Source organism: Kogia breviceps, chromosome 4 (genome assembly GCF_026419965.1).
Source record: "Kogia breviceps isolate mKogBre1 chromosome 4, mKogBre1 haplotype 1, whole genome shotgun sequence".
Lineage (NCBI taxonomy): Eukaryota > Metazoa > Chordata > Mammalia > Artiodactyla > Physeteridae > Kogia > Kogia breviceps.
In genome coordinates, this window is record NC_081313.1 from 172,110,203 (window position 1) to 172,131,384 (window position 21,182).

At 44.7% G+C, this 21,182-nt stretch overlaps 2 protein-coding genes across 3 annotated transcripts in view; one reads left to right on the top strand and one right to left on the bottom strand.

Moving 5' to 3' along the window:
* The window catches only part of ZNF14 (zinc finger protein 14), a 299,800-nt gene that overhangs the window by 69,422 nt on the left and 209,196 nt on the right, over positions 1-21,182 (bottom strand). The gene's annotated exons all lie outside the window — the stretch shown is intronic.
* On the top strand, positions 13,778-14,653 carry LOC131756044 (olfactory receptor 7D2-like). Its single transcript, XM_067032596.1, is given in 4 exon segments — positions 13,778-14,004; positions 14,006-14,372; positions 14,374-14,426; positions 14,428-14,653. Coding segments are annotated over 4 exon segments (873 nt in total).

Here is a 21,182-nt window from a genome sequence, read left to right on the forward strand (position 1 = left end):
TGTTCCAACCGCAAGCAAGACTTGATGAAATTTTTATGCCAATGATCATGATAATCATCTCTGAAAATAGAAGACTACCCTCTCCCCAGCATGTAGCTCCTTCCTCCTTTCCCTGTATTATCTCTGTGCAAAACTGAGGGAGTCAGGCATTGTTCTTTGGGACATGAACACCTTCTCCCCAGAACTGCCAGATTGCCAGCTTCCTCAATAAAGCTATCTTTCCTTTTACCCAACGCTTGTATGTCAGTAATGGATTCTTTTTTTTTTTTTCTTTTTGGCTGCACCACGTGGCTTGTGGGATTTTAGTTCCCTGACCAGGCATTGAACCCGGGCCCTCAGCAGTGAGTGTGTGGAGTTCTAACCACTGGACCGCCAGGGAATTCCCAGGATTGGATTCTTGAGTGAGGAGCAGCCAAACCTGGGTTCCATAACATTTAGACCATTTACATTTAAAGTAGTTATCCGTATGTTAGGCCTTAAGTCTGACATTTTTATCACTTGATTTTTTTTGTTCCCTTTGCTTTTCATTTCTCTGTTTCTCTTTTCTTGCTTTCTTGTAGGCACTTGACTTAGAATTCCATTATGATTCACTTGTAGTACTTTGGAGTCAACGTTTCCTATAGTTTTTGCAGTGGTTGCTCTAGATAATATAACGTGCACATACAACTTATTATGGTCTACTGGTAAGGACGATTTATCACTTCAAATGAAGTGAAGAATCTTTACTGCCCACATTTAAATAGACTTGTCTTAAGTATTTCCTCTGCCTCCATCAACATAAGATGATGTTATACATTTTACTTCCACTCAAACGTGAATACAAATAGCATGAGAGGATAGGTTATATTTACACTTATTTCCACCCGTTTCACTGTTCTTTCTTCCTTTCTGAAGTCACCTTCTTTTATCATTTCACTTCTTTCTGGAGAAATTCTTTCACCATTGTTTGAAGGATAGGTCTGCTGGCAACAAATTCTCTTAGTTTTTCTTGTTCTGTGAAGTATTTATTTTCTGAATATTTCCACTAAATATAGAATTTGGGGTTGACAACTACTTTTTTTCACCACTTGAAAAATATTTTGCCATCTCTTCATGGCTTTTGTGGTTTCAGATGAGAAATCCCCTGTCATTCGAATCTTTGTTCCCCTATAGAGAATATGTCTTTTCTCTCTAGATGCTTAAAAAATTTTTTGTCTTGAGTTTTCAGAAGGTTAATTATGATGTATCTTGGCATGGTCTTTTTTTTTTTTTTTTATGGTACGCGGGCCTCTCACTGTTGTGGCCTCTCCCATTGCGGAGCACAGGCTCCGGACGCACAGGCTCAGCGGCCACGGCTCACGGGCCCAGCCGCTCCGCGGCATGTGGGATCTTCCCGGACCGGGGCACGAACCCGTGACCCCTGCATCAGCAGGCGGATTCTCAACCACTGCACCACCAGGGAAGCCCATTGGCATGGTCTTTTTGTGGGGGAAAGGCAGAAGATCTGTTTGAGGTCTGCTCAGCTTAAAGATCCGATTGAGCTCTGCTCGGCTTATTATATCTGTAGTATTATGTCTGTCACTATGTTTGCGACATTTTCAGCTAATATTTCTTAAAATATTTCTCAGCCTCACACACTTGATCCTCTGTCTATGGGACTTCACAGACATAAATGTTACATAATTTGCTATTGTATTACAGGGCTCTGAGGCTTTTTTTTTTTCCATTTTCTCTCTCATGTTTAGATATGGTATATTCTATTGATCTAAACTCAAATCCTGGGACTTCCCTGGCAGTTCAGTGGTTAAGACTCCATGCTCCCAATGCAGGGGGCCTGGGTTCAATCCCTGGTCAGGGAACTAGATCCTGCATGCTGCAGCTAAGAGCCCACAGGCCTCAAGGAAGAGCCCACATGCCGCAACTAAAACAAGATCCTTTATCCTGCAATGAGAATCACCTGTGCCACAACTAAGACCCAGCACAGCCAAATAAGTAAGTAAGTAAATAAATAAATATTTAATTTATTTAATTTTAGATTCCGTGGTCCCAGTGCAGGGGGCACGAGTCCCAGCCCTGGTTGTGGAACTAAGATCCCACATGCCACATGGTGCAGCCCAAAAAGAAAAAAAAAACCCAATAGACCAATTCTATCATCTACCATCTCAAATTTATTATTGTGCCCATCCAATGAGTTTTTTTCTTTCAATTACTATATTTTTCAGCTCTACAATTTTCATTTGGTTTTTTTTTGTTTGTTGTTGTTTTTTTTTTTTTTTTCAGTACGCAGGCCTCTCACTGTTGTGGCCTCTCCTGTTGCAGAGCACAGGCTCCGGACACGCAGGCTCAGTAGTTGTGGCTCACAGGCCTAGCCGCTCTGCGGCTCTGCGGCTTCTGCCCCGCAGTCAGGGTGTCAGGTGGGGTCCCAGAGGACAGGAAACAGAACAGAATTGGAAATGACTGTGGCCTCAGCCGGTTCTGTGCCCACCGCCCTGCCCCTGCGCAGCCCCTGACCCACAGGGACAGGATGGGCAGCGACAGCCCAGGCCCTCACTTCCCAGGGGCAGGGACGAGGGACGGCACCCCCAGGGCCCGGACCCTGCTCAGCCAGCCCTCTCCTGCCTCCCGCTCCCGCCCTTGAACCCTGGCCCCAGCACAGCAGCCACCCTGGCCTGGAGACCCAACAGGCCATGCCCCCATCCATCCTGTCCCACCCCTGGGCATCTAAGCCTCCCCCCCAGAGGGAAGGACGGACAGCCCCCACCTACCTGCCCTGTCCCCACTCCCCTGCTCCAGTTTTCTCTTGAGCGCTTAGCACCGTGAAGCAGCTGAAAACATTTTACTGATTCCCACTGTTTCCTGAAGTCCACGTGGGCAGGGTGGCATCTGTTCTAGTCTCTGTGCCCTGCACAGCTCCTGGACACATAGCAGAAGCTCCAGAATGAAAATAAGTTTAAAAATGCATGACACGTAACTTTTAAAAATCGTGAATCACTATGCTGTACACCTGAAATGAATATAATATTGTGAATCAACTATACATCAATATAAAAGAAAGTTCAAACTAAAAATAAAGACATAAGTGTGTATGACTGGAAAACATCAGTTCTAAAGGCACCTGTGGTTAACAGCACTGCGCTGGGCACTTCAAATGTTCCAAGGGTAGAGCTCATGTGTTCATATCACAAAGAAGAGGAAAAGCAAAGTGAACACAATGCAATGATTGTAAGTGAAATGAAATAAGTTCTCTCTAAAAGCAGTTATAAGCAACAGCCCCCAGTGTGAGGACGGGAGTGTGGTAGGGTTGGAGGAGGCTGTGCTGGTGGGGAATCTGGGGGCAGCCTTGGGGGCTGACAGCATCAGGGGATACGCTGTCTGGAGACGCAGTTCCCAGGGAAGGGACGGGACCCAGACTGTGTTCCTCTCACAGCCTCAAAAGACAGACACGAAAACCGATGGAATCTGAGAGAGACAAGATGCCTGAACGTCCTGCATGTCGTAACCAACGAGTCTTATAGAGATGAGCAAATTCACAGACGCCTCGATGAACAGCTGCTGGGCTTGATCAAGGGGACACACATGGAACTAGGGGCTGCCTGTGCTTCTGGAGCGTACGTGCAAAGGTAGGAAAACTGATCATATACCAGGGAGAAAGCAAATCTCAACAAGTACCAAAGAAGCTGTACTGGAACTTCCCTGGTGGCGCAGTGGTTAAGAATCCGCCTGCCAATGCAGGGGACATGGGTTCAAGCCCTGGTCTGGGAAGATCTCACATGCCGCGGAGCAATGAATCTTGTGCACCACAACTACCGAGCCTGCGTGCCACAACTAATGAAGTCCCCACCCCTAGAGCCCGTACTCCACACCAAGAGAAGCCACAGCAAGAAACCAGAGCACCACAATGAAGTATACACCCTGCTCACCACAACTAGAGAAAGTCTGTGTGCAGCAACGAAGACGCAACACAGCCAAAAATATAAAACCGAAAGAAAAAGAAAAAAGAAGCAGTATTATAAGGAACATTTTCTAACCACAGTGCCATTAAGTCCGGAATCAACAATGAAAAGATCATTTTAAACCCAGGGAGCTGTTCCCGTTCTCCCACTCTGGCCGCCTCTAGGAATGGACCTAGAAGTCCACCATGGCCTGTCCCTGCAGGGGCCTCAGGGGGCCAGGTGTGGTGTTGATACCGACCAGGGTTCTTGGCCCCCTTAGTCAATAGAAATTGATCACGGGTCAGACAAGAAATTCAGGCAAGTCTTTATTGGAGCCCCTGCTGCAGCAGGGGGGGAGGAGAAGAAACAACAGGTACCCTTACTTGCTTGCTCCCTGAAGGGGGGGCCGAGCTTGTTCCTTATATGGGGCGAGGGTAGGGGTGTGTCCAGAGGTCGGGCTGGGGGGGCGGCTTAGGTGTTTTGCCCACCCCTTTGGTGGTGTTGTACTCAGAGGACCCCGGCAGTACCCTGCTTTTACTCCCGACCCCCTGCTTTTGCTCCAGGCTCTTCAAAAGTGGGAACTGGGGTTTTTGGTCTCTTTGTATCTTTTGTCCAGAATTTGTCCCAACTGCTTATGCATGCAGTTATTTTTAGTCCCATACAGTTTCTTTGTATTTTGTTGCTCCAGGAGAGGTGTGTCTAGGTGCAAGCCTGCAGCCCTGCAGCAGAGTCCCAGGTCCCAGCCTGTCTCAGCGTGAGCAGAGGGCATGGGCTTTGGGAGGCTAACGTCCTGGGAGAGCAGAGTCTGCCCTGGGGGCAGCAGGAGGTCCGAGGTGGAGCAAGGAGCCCAGAGCCCGGGGCACAAGCCTGCAATTCAGCCGCGTTCTGTGAATGCTGGTGCACCCGGGGCTGAGGGATAGCACCTGTCCCAGGTAGCACCTACACGGAGCTGTGCCCTGCATTTGCTCTGCACGTTGGCACAGAGGCTGGCCACTCAGACCTGCAGTGAAAACCCCTATTGGGCCCCAGGCTCAGCTCGAGACTTCTGAAACCTGGAGACACGTGCGGCCTGGTGGTCAGGCTGCCCAGGGACCAGGAGGAGCAGCTCCTCCTACGTGAACCCTATGGAGTCCTGCGAGGGGTGGGAGCGATGGGGTCAATGCAGGCACCCCGCTGTTATCCCAGCTTTCGGGCAGGACTGGCTCCGGAGGTGATCCTCCCAGGGTGTCTCAGCCGCCCACCCTGCCATCCCAGTAAGTAGCTGGACAGGGTGGAGGAAGGCACTGTCTGTATGGACCCTTCCCTGGTAAGCGGGTAGGGCTGGTTGGTACCCTCGTCCAGCCTCATGTACGGTCTGAAAAAACTCCAAGGGCTTCCTGGAGGAGGTGGCCTGTGGTGCTGGGCAACAGGGCTGTTGTAGCCATAAGGCACCCGCTTCATGGGCCTGTGATCTTAAGAAAGGGTTATGGAAATGTGTGTGTGTTCTGATATTTGAGAAAAAAACTGCAGAATCACTTTAGAGCATTTCAAAAACACCTGTGTAACCAATACACATTTAATGGGGAGTGCTCTCTTGGGTATCTCCAGCACCCAGAGGGGCCATCAATAAATCCTTGTTGATGATTAAAAAAACCCAAAAACCCATACATTTGAAAACACCTCTAAATAGTTCATGGGTCTAAGAAGAAATCATAATGGAAACTACAAATACTTATACCTGAGAATACCGACAGGCACGGAAGGCAGCTAAAGTGTATTTCAGGAGAAATGTGGAGCCTTAATGTGTTTTAACCGAGTCACAGGAGACACTGGAAATCAGTGAACTGTTCATGGATTCGGGACGTTGGACGCAGAGTGGGACAGAGACAAGGGGCAGAGAGAAGAGGATGAAGATGTACACAGGAGGGCCCAGGAGCTGGTCCATCAAAGGCCTGGAGCCCGTGAACACGTCCACTGGTGAGCACATAGCTTGGGGACCCGCACAGTGGGGACAGACCCCGAGAAGTAATGCCAAAATCTTGGCTCTCTGTGCACCGATGCTAAAAAGCAATACGGAGACAGAGTTTTGGAGGAACGAGAAAAATAGCTTATACTTTCCTGGCAAAGGGGTAGCACAGCAGGCTAGTGCACAAGAACTGTGGCCCCCCTTTCCTGGGGAATAGAGAAAGGTTATATAGCCCAGGGCTCCTGGTCTGGGGTTTGTGATAAGGCTCATAGTAATAAAGGTCTTGCATTTCTTTTCTTGTGCAGATTCATGGCCGAAGCTGGGGTCAGGCGGCTCAGCAACTGGGTCTGTTGTCCCTGAGGTTATTAGCCAGTGACCTTCTTCCTGAAATGAAGAGTGCTGCAAGGGAGTATAGGGGGAGAAGAAGTGCCAGGTGCAAAGGGTAATTCATATGGCTTCAGAGAGTAATCATCTTTGTGAAAGACAAGTCTAAGGACAAGTGTTTGTCAGTAGTTAACAACTAAGAATAACCAAGATTGCTTAACTCTTTCAGGCCTGCTTATGTTATTTGCCAGCCTGTTCATTGTTTCCTTATTTCCTTATCAGGGAAAAAAAGTCTCATTTCTATTTTTTATTTATTTATTGTTTTTTGCGGTACGCGGGCCTCTCACTGTTGTGGCCTCTCCCTTTGCGGAGCACAGGCTCCGTACGCACAGGCTCAGCGGCCACGGCTCACGGGCCCAGCCGCTCCGCGGCATGTGGGATCTTCCCGGACCGCGGCACGAACCCGTGTTCCCTGCCTAGGCAGGCGGACTCTCAACCACTGCGCCACCAGGGAAGCCCTTTATTTATTTTTTTAATACTACTTTTATTGATTGATTGGCTGCGCAGCTTGTGGGTTCTTAGTTCCCTGAGCAGCGATCAAACCCACACCCCCTGCACTGGAAGCACAGGGTCCTAATCACTGGACCACCAGGGAAGTCCCCAAGGGAGGTTATTTTTAAACTACAAGACACGACACCAAGGACCACAGGGCCAGGTGGCCGAGAGGGTGTGTAGGCCAGGGTCGGGCTGGTGAGGAGGGGAATTGGTGAGGAGGAGGTGTTGAGTAGGTGGGTGCAGGCCGGGGAAGGTCCAGAGGTGCAGAGGCTCCCTTCCGACTGCCAGGTCCCTCCCATAGGTTCCAGCACGGGGAGGAGGCCCACGTTCCCAGGTGGCAATTTTCCCATCCACTTTCCCGAGACTGTTCCCCCTTGGGTCACAGCTACACCGCGAGATGGCAGGTCCCAAGGAGATGCCTGCTGCTTCTCGATCCCTTAAAAACAAGTCTAAGAGAAGCGAAGATGCATCAGAGGTCACTGTGTTCACCCCGTGACCATCCATCACTTCAGAGTTTTTGGTATATGGAAAGTCCAAAGTGCCAATGAAACCCCCAAGGACACTGGAGCTCTGAGGTGAGTGTGTCACCCTCCCAGTCACCATGTGGCACCTACTGTGGTCCTGGGGAGAGTCCAGGAACCTGGCGCCTCAGGTGTGCTGAGACACAGCTAGGACCGGCCTGAGCCCCCAGCACTCGAGCCCCATGCCCAGAGGCTCAGCTGCGGCCGGTCAGTACAAGTCCCATCCCAGGTCACACTCCAAAGAGACGAGTCACAAAAGAAGAGTCCTTCTGCCACCACATCTCCTGTCTCCAGCCATCTCTCTCTCTCCATCTGTCTCTGACTCTGTCTCTCTCCATCTGTCTGTCTTTCCGTCCATCTCTCCATCTGTCTTGAGCTCCACCAGCTTCTGGACTGAGCCCAGGTCTCTCACTCTGGCCGTCAAGGCTGAGTAACCTGGTCCCGTGGTACCACATCCAATTTCACCGTCTGTTCCCATCGGTGCCGTGCCGTAAATCACACTTGATGCCATGTCTGAGGTCTCTTTGAACTGCGTGCGTGGTGGATCCCAGCTCACCGCCCGCCCACCGGCTGATGCCCCTCCTGACCAGACACACAAGCCTTTCCCCCGGGGCTGGAGAAGGACCAGGAGTCGGCTCTGTCCATACCCTTCGCGTCAGCCTTGTGCTTCCATAAGGCTAGAAAAAGCAGACTGATCAGGAAGGAAGAAATAAAACTCCCTGTTTGCATAGGGCATGGTTGAGTGCTGGAAATTTCAGGGTATCGAAAAAAAACACGTGTAGAAGGACAGAGAGGGCTCAGCAAACCCATACATGGGTCAACAGGATCCTTCCTGCTCACCAGGATCGATCCCGTGGAAACCAAAGACACCACACTGGCTACAGTCATGCCATGGAAAATAAGATACTGATATATACATATAACTGAATCACTTTGATGTACACATGAAGCATTGTAAATCAACTATACTTCAATTTTAAAGAAAGAGCAAACACAATAAAATCTAAAACCCAGCAAAACCCAATTCTCTGTGATGATATACAGGCGAGTCAGGGCATACTAAACACCAGATTCATGACAGACAGCCACCGTCTCTGGCCTCTGGTGGGATCCAGGGCAGGAAACTGGGGAGGGGCGGGAGGGAGACTTGAGCTGTCTTGGAAAAGCTGGGGCTCTTCTGAGAGGCCCAGGAGGAAGAATTCTGAGACCTGTCAGATTGTGTGGTTCTATGTAGCCTGGACATCTTAAATGTTGGCTGACTTTATGTCTCCTTTTAAATTTGCGTGGACTGATTACACGAATGGAGAAGGAAGTGGACAGCTGGAGGGCTGTCCAGGAGCAGGGCCTTTGCCCTAAACGATCGTGTGCCAACGCTTTCCTTGCTCTCTGCCTGTGATCACAGCCTATGTCCTCCTTAGTTGTTGTAGCAGGTGCCATCCACTGCTCTCCACCGTGGTCTACCAGGCACCCCCAAAGGGAGCCCAGAGTGAGCAGGTGATCTCTTCCTGGCTTGTCCAGGGGAGTGAAACGGCTAGTTGGGTTGACAGGGGGAGAACAGTGGCCAGCTGCCCTGCGTTGAGAGTCAGACTGCCCGATTTAAACTTGGCTTCACACCTTTCTACTTCATGACCTGTACAAATTACATAAAAATTCTGTGCTCCTTCTCTCTTCTATAAAATAATAGTAAAGCAGAAAACCAAATATGGTATAATATCGCTTATATGTGGAATCTAGAAAACTGGTACAGATGAACTTATTTGCAAAGCAGAAATAGAGTCACAGATGTGGAGAACAAACTTATGGTTACCAAGGGGGGAAGGGAGGGTGGGACGAATTTGGAGATTGGGATTGACATATGTACACTACTAGGTATAAAATAGATAACTAATGAGAACCTACTGTAGAGCACAGGGAATCCTACTCAGTGCTCTGTGGCGACCTAAATGGGAAGGAAATCTAAAAAAGAGTGGATATTTGTATTATGTATAACTGATTTACTTTGCTGCACAGCAGAAACTAACACAACATTGTAAAGCAACTCTACTCCAACAGAAATTAATAATAATAATAATAAGGGGTACACCTAGATTTTGAGGGTGATTGTGCAGATGAAATGAAACAAGCTGCATAGCTCAGAGCCTGGCACTTAGGACACCCTCTATAAAGATTTGGTCCTGGGCTTCCCTGGTGGCGCAGTGGTTGAGAGTCCGCCTGCCGATGCGGGGGACGCAGGTTCGTGCCCCGGTTCGGGAAGATCCCACATGCCGCGGAGCAGCTGGGCCCGTGAGCCATGGCCACTGGGCCTGCACGTCCGGAGCCTGTGCTCCGCAGCGGGAGAGGCCACAACAGTGAGAGGCCCGCGTACCGCAAAAAAAAAAAAAAAAAAAAAAAAAAAAAGTTATGTTTACACTAGACGGTAGTCTATTAAGTGTGCAATAGCATTGTCTAAAATAACAATGTGTATAACCTTAACTAAAAAATACTTCATTGCTAAAAAATGCTAACCATCATCTGAGCCTTCAGTGAGTAATAGTAGTAACATCAAAGATCACAGATAATAAACAAGTATAAGTATAACAAGTATAATTAAAAGTTTGAGACATTGTGAGAATTATCAAAATGTGACACAGACATGAAGTGAGCAAATGTTGTTGGTAATACGGCGTCAATAGACTTAGTTAATCTGTGAAGCACAATAAAATGAGGTATGCCTGTACTGTAACAGCAACACTCCACAGTACATTCTAAAATACCATAATGGATTTCCCTGGTGGTCTAGTGGTTAAGACTCCACACTCCCAACACAGGGGGGCATGGGTTCGATTCCTGGTTGGGGAACTAAGATCCCACATGCCACACGGCATAGCCTAAAAGAAAATCATTCAATCATCCATTCTGTTCAATAAAATAAAATAAAAGTACCATAAGAAGTAATGTTGCAAGCAGAAACTAACACACCATTGTAAAGCAATTATACCTCAATAAAGATGTTTAAAAAAAAAAAAAAAAAAAAAAAAGAAGTAATGTTGCAACAGTCTCATACCTAAATCTTTTGGGACCAATCTGATAACCTCATTTTCTTAGAATTAAAATAGAGGGCTCCCAATGTATATATACATTTGGAAGGTTCCAAATACTTACTAACTTGATCTCTAGAACAGCTTAGCCGAAAAGAGCCTTTTCAAACACAGTCATGCCAATTTCACTTATTATGACCAATATTTGATAGTCTCATTAAATTTGGTGCTGGTTTTGTTTTGTTTTGTTTGCTATTTCTTTAAATGGAAACATAGTCTTGCCATATTACCCAGAAGTTGTGTTCCTAGTATTGACCCAAGTGAGTTGTAAACTTATGTCCACACAAAAACTTATACAAATTTTATGTAACTTTATTCATAAGTGACCAAAATTGGAAGGAACTAAGATGTTCTTCAGTAAACAAACTGTGGTAACATCCAGACAATTAAATATTATTGAGGAATAGTGGGGAGTGAGCTATCAAGCCATCAAAGGACATGGAAGAACTGTAAATGCATATGTAAGTAAAAGAAATCAGTCTCAAAAAGTTACACGATTCAAACCGTATGCCATTCTAGAAAAGGCAAAGCTACAGAGACAGTAAGATCAGTGGTTGCTGGTGGTTGGAGAGGGGAAAGATTACACGGAGCACAGGGGATTTTTAGGGTAGAGTCTGTATGATACTACAATGGTGGGTAAATAATATTATGCATTTGACAAAACCCATAAAACAGTAAAACACCAAGAGTTAACTCTGAAGTGAACTATGGACTTTAGTTAATAATAATGTATGAATAATGGTTCATTAATGATAACAAATGTTTCACTACAATGCAAAATGTTAATAATAGGTAAAACCGAGGACCAGCAGGAAGAGGGGAAATAAATGGGAACTCCACTTTCTGCTCAATTTTTCTGTAAACTAAAACTACTCTAAAAAATAAAGTCTACAAAAATAGCATCTAACTGTTCCTTTGGTTTTCATTGCATGCATATATGCATGGAACTTGAGCATTTTTTCATGTTTTTATCCACTTGTATTTAGCCTTTTATTTTTTTCTGCTTTTTTTCTTACTGTTTTTAAGAGCTTTCTAATATACTGTTATTGCACTTCTATATTTTCTTATAAATCCTCCCTACCTCATGTCATTTGGTATTACTGATAAACACATGATTTATTGAATATATATTATTTATTTATTTATTTATCTATCTATCTATCTGGCTGCATCAGGTCTTAGTTGCAGCATGTGCGATCTTCATTGCAGCATTCGGGATCTTTTGTTGCAGCGCGCACGCTACCCTGTAGTTGTGGCACGCAGGCTTAGTTGTCCCATGGCATGTGGGATCCTAGTTCCCAGACCAGGGATCAAACCCATGCATAGGAAGGTGGATTCTTAACCTCTGGACCACCAGGGAAGTCCCTACTGAATGTTTTTTAAACTACTGATCTAATCCTTTGTGATTCCTTTCACTGCTTTTCTACTTAGGAAGCTTGCACACACTTCATGAAGTCATCTAAATACATTATTTGTATTCATTTCTAATACTGTCCTGATTTCAGTTTTGCCAGTCACTCTCTTTTCTATCAGGTATTTATTTTGAAGTATTTTTCAAATGTTTTCTAGTTTTCTAAATAACATTTATTATATCATTTATCTTTTATGGGTTAATTTGTGATATATCTGTATTACAAACTAAATTCTCATATTGGCTAATATCTGTCTCATGACTGTCCAGTCCGTCCCACTGATATTTCTGTATTTATGTCCATTGCACTGTTTTAAAAGTTGCCTGTCCTCATTCATCTCCTTTTACAAACTTTCTTGAATTTTCAACTAAGTTAATATTCCTTCAGTATGACCAGTTAATACTCCTACTAATCACTTTCCTTAAGTGGATGGATCATAAGAGTCTTAAACAGAATGATTACCTCAGAGGAGTCAAAGGCTACAGGAAAGCAGAGCCCATGCCTCTTACCTTTCTATACTTAGTTCTAACCCACTGCCTGGCATACAGTAGGCACTCAAATAATTGTGGAATAAACAGAAGATGAGGAGATGCAGAGAGAATCATTTAGATGTCTACAAATATCTAAATATTATCATGACAAAGAGAAATGATTTTCAGAGAGGAATTAAAACCATGTAAGTTATAAAAAGCCACATTTCAACTCAAAGGAAGGAACTTTTTCTTAAATGTATATGAAATTGAGGATAACTGTCTTTTAGTTTAGAAATTCCCTCCTGTGGTAGAGATGTAATATTCAAACAGAAATTAAGACTTTTTTTAAAAAATTTTAAAGAGGGACATAAAAGGTAGAAGGCTCTCATTCTCTTTATTTTCAATTGAAAAGGCTTCATGATAAATGTCTCCTTGTTCTTGGTTAAAAGATTTTATGATAGGGACTTCCCTGGTGGTGCAGTGGTTAAGAATCCACTTGCCAATGCAGGGGACATGGTTCGATCCCTGGTCTGGGAAGATCCCACATGACGCGGAGCAACTAAGCCCATAAGCCATAACTACTGAAGCCTGCGTGCCTAGAGCCTGTGCTCTGCAACAAGAGAAGCCACCGCAATGAGAAGAACACGCACCACAATGAAGAGCAGCCTCCGCTCGCCGCAACTAGAGAAAGCCCGTGCGCAGCAACGAAGACCCAATGTAGCCAAAAATTAATTAATTTTAAAATAGATTTTATGATAAGGAATTGCCTCTACACAACCTGACAATTTCTGTCATTCATTCAACAAATATTTATAGAGCACCTATTATATACCAAGTACTGTACTAAGTGCTTAGGTTACAAAATTAACATGAAACAGAAAAGACACAATCCTCTCAACCTAAAGAAATTTAAAGAACTGCAACACGAGCATGCAGGGCACAATTAGAATGTATGGTGGGAGTTCTGATTTGGTCTTTGGAATTGGGGTGTATTAAGCTACATTGGTCATTACAACGATACACAAATTGGGAGAGTAATGGAGAAGTTACTATATGATAATGGAGGAATTATCTATAAAATCTTTGCACAATATCCTTCTCCGAGTCAAACCTGAGACAGAGAATGGTCTGCTTCAAGATATTATTTCAAGACAAATGGCATGAGGGTAATAAAACATCATTAAATTCTGCAACTCCCAATGATCTCTTTCTCTCTACGTTTCCCTGGAACTTGAAGAGACCACAATGGCAAGGCAGAAAGGAGATGTTCCTGAGGCTGGTACTTTCGTGGGAATTATACAGCAAAGGAATAGTCATGAGTCAGGGAAGATGCAAGACACCCCTGCATGGTGTGGGACATTCATTTTTAAAGAGGTGTTCCTGGTAGTAGTGGTCAAAGCAGGGAAGGGAGGGTGTTATTGAGGAGATCTTGGTCTAGAAAACGCTAGATATAACATAAGACTTCATGAGTGAATGAGTTTCAAATGTATGGCACATTCCTGTTTTGTCATTGTTTGAACATTATTCTTGCTTCTTTCCAGGCAACTTCCACAAGTTATATGGAAGCAGGGAACCAAACAGCTATTTCAAAATTCATCCTTCTGAGCCTTTCGGAAGATAGGGACCTGCTGCCCCTCCTCTTTGGGCTGTTCCTATCCATGTACCTGGTCTGTGTTATAGGGAACCTCCTCACCATCCTGGCCATCATCTCAGACTCCCACCTCTACTCTCCCATGTACTTCTTCCTCTCCAACCTGTCCTTCACTGACATCTGTTTCGGCACCACCAGTCCCCAAAATGTTAGTGAACATCCAGATGCAGAACAAAGGCATCACGTATGAAGGCTGCCTTACCCAGATGTATTTCTGCATGATCTTTGCTGGGCTAGATAATTTGCTACTGACAGTGATGGCCTATGACCGGTTCGTGGCCATCTGTCACCCCCTATACTACATGGTCATCAGGAACCCTCGCCTTTGTGGTCTCCTGCTTTTGCTTTCTTGGTTGATCTGCCTGACATATTCTTTGTTGCAAAGCTTGGTTTTGAGGGTGTCCTTCTGCAAAGAGACAGAAATCCCCCACTTTTTCTGTGAACTTGCTCAGATTCTCAAGCTCACCTGCTCTGACGCCCTTGTTAAAGACATCCTGCTGTATTTTGTTAACTGGCCTGCTGGGTGTTATTCCCCTGACTGGGATCCTTTTCTCTTATTCTTATCTCCTCCATAATGGGCATTTCATCTACTGGTGGGAAGTATAAAATCTTTTCCACCTGTGGGTCTCACCTCTCAGTCATCTCCTTGTTCTGTGGTGCAGGCCTTGGGGTCTCCCTCACTTCTGGAACAGCCCATCCCTCCAGAAAGGGTTCAGTAGCCTCGGTGATGTACACGGTAGTCACCCCCATGCTGAATCCCTTCATCTACAGTCTGAGGCACTGAAGGGGGCTCTGAGGAGACTTTTCACTAGAGGAACATACTCTCAGTGAGACAGAAAGTTAAGGGCAGGCAACAGAGATCCCAAGTGCTGATAACTGGTGTTCCTGAATATGTTACCTGAAGACATAGAAAAGAAATACCATTTATGATATACTAGAAGAAAACATTCCTGAGTCAAAGACAAACTTGAAGTGGCACACCAGAATGTTCACCGTCCACCAAGAAAGAATGGCCAACTCTATATAGGAAAAAAATCTAAAAAAGAGTGGATATATGTATAACTAATTCACTTTGCTGTACACCTGAAACCAACACAACTGTAAATCAACTATACTCCAACAAAAGTTTTTTTTTAAATGGCCAACCAATAACAAAACTTCTCGTGAAAACAAACTATTTCAAGGATATAGATTCCTACAAGCATCATGGGAGGAGAAATCAAGTCAAGGAATGCAGGTGGGGAGAAGAGAGGACAAGAGTGACAACAAAAGTTTACACACTGGCTCATCTTTTAACCCTCTCGGTTATTCTAGCACCATGCCTATGGGACCATGTTTTTCCCTGGTCCTGGTCTGAAAACCATTACTTGGACCGTCTCATACCAACCTCCCTCACTCCATAAGATTTTACTTACTGATTCTTGCTTTGGTGTTGGCTATTGACCTATACTGAGGATAATAAGAAACTTAATAAGAAACTTCTTTAGGAAAATCATTGTAGTGTCTACTTTAAGAGAAGGGGAATTCTGGTCTTTGTCAATCCATTTGATCTGGAATAAAGGTCCAAAGCAATCTACTCGCTGTCTTCCTTGGCTGGCCCATGCTTCCCCAAATCTTCACACACCTGTTTCCTTTTCACAAGTTGGGCTTCAAATCAAAACTGTCAGCTCTTCTGAGAGCCCCACCCTGACCACCATCTTCCTATTCATTCGTTTCCATAGCACTTATCATGTTTTGAGGGGTGGGAGAACATAGAGGCTAAGAGGGCTCTGGGTTAATATCGCCATCATTCACTACGAGTGCAACCTCATGCAAGTTATTTAACTTCTCTGTGCCTCTATGCCCCATAATATATTTCCTGAAGAGTTCTGGTGGGGATTAAATGGTACACTTATAAGACAGCCCAGAACAATGTCTGGTATAAGCACTCAATAATTGTTATCCATCACAAGATCCATGAGAGCTGTGTGGGTCCATGTTCACCATGTGAAGGTACAAAGGGATCCGTTATCAACAGAACAGGTAGAAAAGCTGACTAGAGAGGGTTGATCAGGCTATGGATTTAGATGAGGCTGAATGAATCCCCAGAGCTCTGACTTAGGGCACCAAGGACGTAACGTAGGAGGGGGCCCTGTGCAAGGCTCAGCCCTCTGAATTGCCCCAGGAGCACCACATGCTGGAGATCAGATCTGTAGAGTCCAGGAGAGAACTTTCCTGGATCTAGAGACTAAGGATTGGACCAGGAAATGGCCCCAAACAAGGACTCCCTACAACAGGGAACTGGGAGGGCAGAGCATCCTTTATACTGGTTCAGCTCCATGGGGAGATTCTCCTGAAATGAAAGCAAAGAATTAAAACCTGTCTTGGGTTGACTTGAGGAACGATGAACCCTCTTGGTGAATACTAGATTTGGACACAGGCAGATTCCAATGTTTGAATCCTAACTTTATTATTTTCTCTGTCTCTAAGCAGCCTCAGATTCTTCATTTGTAAATAATTGCTGGGGTGATTATAGAAAATCAGTGGTAAGTATCAAATGTACACATTTTGAAAAAGCAGTGGATACCATATTCATGAACACAATATTTATTTATTTGTGCCCCTATCTCGTACCAAAAAGAGGTATATCTATTGGCAGGATCCTGCACCCCACAAAGCACTGCCCAGCTGCATTCTTCTCCAGGAGAGGTCTGAGTGTGAGATAAAAACTGATTGCTACTGGAAAAAAAAAATTACTTTATTCAGTGCAATGTCTTAGCTTCCAACCATTCTATGGGACCTCTGGCCCTGGTGACCTGGGGCACTAGAGTAAGATGAAACCAACATAGGACCATCCTAATAAGCCTGAACAGTATCTGACTGTCCTCCATCTTTCAATTAGTTGCAGGTATAGAAATTATTATTCTACCACAGGGTTTTTCAACCTCGGTACTGTTAAAAGTTGGGGCCAGATAGTTCTTGGAAGGGGGGACGGGTACTGCCCTATGCATTGTAGGATGTTCAGCAGCATCTGTGGCCTTATCCACTAGATGCCAGCAGCTTCTGCCACTCTTACATCCCATTCAAAAACGTAAAAAGGGCTTCCCTGGTGGTGCAGCGGTTAAGAATCCACCTGCCAATGCAGGGGACAAGGGTACGAACCCTGGTCCGGGAAGATCCCACATGTCACGGAGCAACTAAGCCGGTGTGCCACAACTACTGAGCCTCCACTCTAGAGCCTGCATGCCACAACTACTGAAGCCCGCACGCCTAGAGCCTGTGCTCTGCAACAAGAGAAGCCCACCGCAATGAGAAGCCCGGGCACTGCAACGAAGAGTAGCCCCTGCTCACCACAACTAGATTTCTCTAGTTGCATGCAGCAACAAAGACCCAACGCAGCCAAAAATAAATTAATTAAATAAATTAAGAAAAAAAAAAAAAAAGCAAAAAACTAGGGAATTCCTTGGAGGTCCAGTGGTTAGGACTCGACCCCTGGTCAAGGAACTAAGATCCTGAAAATTGCACAGTGCAGTCAAGGAAAAAAAAAAAAAAAAAAAACCTCCAGATATTGCCAAACAAATATCCCTTAGGGACAAAATCACTCCTGAATGAGAACCACTGATTTACCATGACTCAGAACAATCAATGAAAGGAAAATGAAGAAAACAAAAAAAAAGTAAGGGTTAGACCCTAGTTTTCCTAAGGCCCAAAACAGAATGGACCTAAAATACTGGTCTCTAGACAGAAGAGTCCTTGCATGGAGAAGGAGGCCGCCACAGGTCTAGAACAGAGCATCAACGGATATTTGTTAAGTAAACAGATGAACAAATCTTACTGACCGAAGCGCCAGAGAACAAGAACGTTATTTGTTCATTGCTTGCCTGGGTAATGATGGGGAAGGATTCCAAAGGGACACGAGGAAACTTTTGGGGGTTCACCACCTTGACTGTGACAATGGTTTCACAAGTGTACATATAGGTCAAAACTTATCAAATTGTATATTTTAAGAATGTGCAGCTTCTTATATGTCAATTTTATCTATATAAAGCTATTCTCCCTCATTTGAAATTCTTGCAATATAAACACTGGCCTTGTGGCAACTGTAAAAATAGGTACCATTTCTTCCCTTTCCTGTACCTATGTCCCTTCTGTGTAATTCTGAGGACCTTCCACACTGGGCTGACTCATGTGACTGCACAGGGCAATGGGGTGCATGCAGGCAAACATGACACATGCAGGGGCTTGAAAAGCACCCTGCAGGGTGGAGCTTGTGCTCTTCTGGAACCCTCTGGCATGATGTGTACAGGACCCATCTAGACTACTGGGGGATGAGACCGGAGTGAAGAGCAAGTAACCAAACCAGCAGCCAACTGCAAGCACATGGTAAGCCCAGCTAAGAACAGCCCAAATTGTCAAGCAACAGAACTGTAAACGAAGTAAATGGTGGTTGTTTTAAACCACGGTGTTTGAGGTAGTTTATTATGCAGCAAATATGAACAGGCCCCCTTCGTTCCACTCTACTAAGGAGCATGCACAGGCTACCTTTCTTCCTACACAGCAAATCTCATCAAATGTCAATGGATTTCCATCAACTTCAACTAACATTTAAATTGGGATTGATAAAGTCCTGATGTACACGTACGTGTATGTGTTAGATAATGTCCCATGTTACCTCTTCAGCTTTATCTCCTACTTCAAAGATTGTCCTTTTACATGTCAGTGGATGTTATATCTGATCCTGAACACTATAAATAAGCCTTCTAAACTTAGCTTGCATCATCTCTTCAATATGGCTTTGCTTGAACTCCCAAAGTTCAACATCCCTCCTCGGGGCCTCGTTAATGGATTACCAGGCCATACTAACTATCTTATTTGTTGTTTATATCTGTCTCTCCTCCTAGACCTTTACTCCTTTAAGGTCAGTACCATGTCTTTCTTCCCAAAGCCTAGTCCAGTGTAAGGCACTTAACCGATATTCCCTAGAGAGGAAAAACTCCTGAGTGGAGTTGAGTTACCCAAACATTACACAAGATCTAGCTGCTTCCTGCTGGAGAGGCCCCAAGAACTGAAAGCCACAGTGAGACAAGAAGACCGGGTAGGAGTATAATTACAAGTCCTCTCCAGAGAGACTGTGTAAGGTATCACGTCTGTCCCAAGAACTGGCAGAACAGTGCAATGAGATGCAAGAGCTCTGAGCCACTTGTTGGCGATGGGAATTCAGTTTCCTTCTGCCCTGTTAATTGACATGATGGAGGAACTGGGTTGAGGGAGTAGCTGTGCTGGATTCCCAGGGCTCCTAATTAAAGAAATAGTCATATTTTACTCAGTGCTGAGAGAAAGTGCTCTTCTCCCCTTGGGCTTGGCCTCTAGGGTACATTTTTTTTTCAAATGTAGGCAAGAGCCAGTCAATAATTGCTATTTCTTCACTAATGAGCTGAGGAAAACTTTTGATCTGCAGAACACCCACCACCTTCACTCACAGATGTGCAACTGCCCCCCACCAAGCACCCAAAGACCTGCATGGAGCACTGCAAGTGGAAAGGGTGCAGGGACTTCAGGAAGACAAACGGAAGATGGAAGCCCTGTGACCATGCCCCCATGACATAATGTACTATAAGCCCAACTGGTATCAGGTGGTACCAGCATGAAAGGTACTGCAGTTGAGAGGAGATGAAGTGAGGCTGAACAGACAGCACTCGATAAAAGGTCCCAGTTTCCAGCTGATAAGTTGACTTATTTCACCTGTGTCTTCTCAGGTGAATGACTAACAGTGGTGTGTAGAAGACGGCAGTTAATCTATGTTACAGTATTCAAATCTGCCTTCTTCTTGGGTAAGGTAGAGAAACTTTTTTTTTTTCCCCCCAGTTATCACAAATATTAAGTCAGAAGGATTATCAAAGGCCTGGGGCTGGAACTTGTCTTTAGGAAGCAGATTTATTTATCTACTTAGATTCTCAAGGCATAACTGAGTACTTTTTAAAAAAAATCAGCTTTTATTCTGAATTCATAAAAGTAGCAGTGGGCTAAAGACAAATATAAAGCAATGCATGTAGCTTAAACTGAAGGGAAAGGATTTTCCTGGGCTCATGTAGAACAAAGGACTACAGTTTAAAGAATTGCTAGTCTTGAGCTCCTATTTAAAGAGTTTCTAGGGAGTTCCCTGGTGGCCTAATGGTTAGGATTCCAGGCTTTCACTGCTGCAACCCGGGGTTCAATCCCTAGTCAGGGAACTGAGACCCCACAAGCTGCACAGCATGGCCAAAAGATAAAAATAAAAATTAAACAAACCCAAATAAATTTGAGAGGCTGCAAAAATAAGTAAATAAGTAAAAATTTAAAAAAGAGTCTCTAGAAGAACCCAAGAACAGGGAAGACACTGGAGGATACTTTAGTCTCTGACACAATAGCTACAGCAACCAGCAAACATAGGCTAACTTCTAGCTAGAAAAATATAAAGCACATTAAAGGACTATCTACTGCGGTTCACTTTACCCAACACATCATGTCAAGATTTCAACAAAAAAACTGCAAGCCATATTAAAAGGCAAGGAAAAAAGAAAAGAAACAGTCTAAAACAAGAAAGCAAGCATCAGAACCAGACTCAGTTATGGCAGAGATTTTGGAATTACCAGACTGGGAATTTTAATTAACTGTGGTTAATATGGTATGGGTTCTAATGGATAAAGGAAATATATAAGAACAAGTGGGTAATGTAAGCAGAGAAACAAAAACTTTAAGAAAGAATCAAGGACTTCCCTGGTGGCGCAGTGGTTAAGAATCCGCCTGCCAATGCAGGGGACATGGGTTTGAGCCCTGGTCCAGGAAGATCCCATATGCTGTGGAACAACTAGCCCATGCACCACAACTACTGAGCCTGAGCTCTAGAGCCTGCGCAACTACTGAGCCTGCGTGCCACAACTACTGAAGCCAGCACACCTAGAGCCCATGCTCTGCAGCAGGAGAAGCCACCACAATGAGAAGCCTGTGCACTGCAACGAAGAGTAGCCCCTGCATGCCCCAACTAGAGAAAGCCCGCGGACAGCAACGAAGACCCAACGCAGCCAAAAATAAATAAATTAAAATTTAAAAATGAAAGAATCAAAGGAAAAGCTAAAAATAAAAAACACTGTATCAGAAATGAAGAATGCTATCAAAGGATGGGCTCAATAGACTGGATGTGGCTGAAGAAAGAATCAATGATCAGTGAGCTTAAATATACAGCAGTGAAACCTTCAAAACTGAAATGCAAAGCAAAATATGAAAAGAAAAACAATCTCCAAGAACTGCAGGACAATTTACAAAAGGTGTAAATGCATATAATGGGAATACCAGAA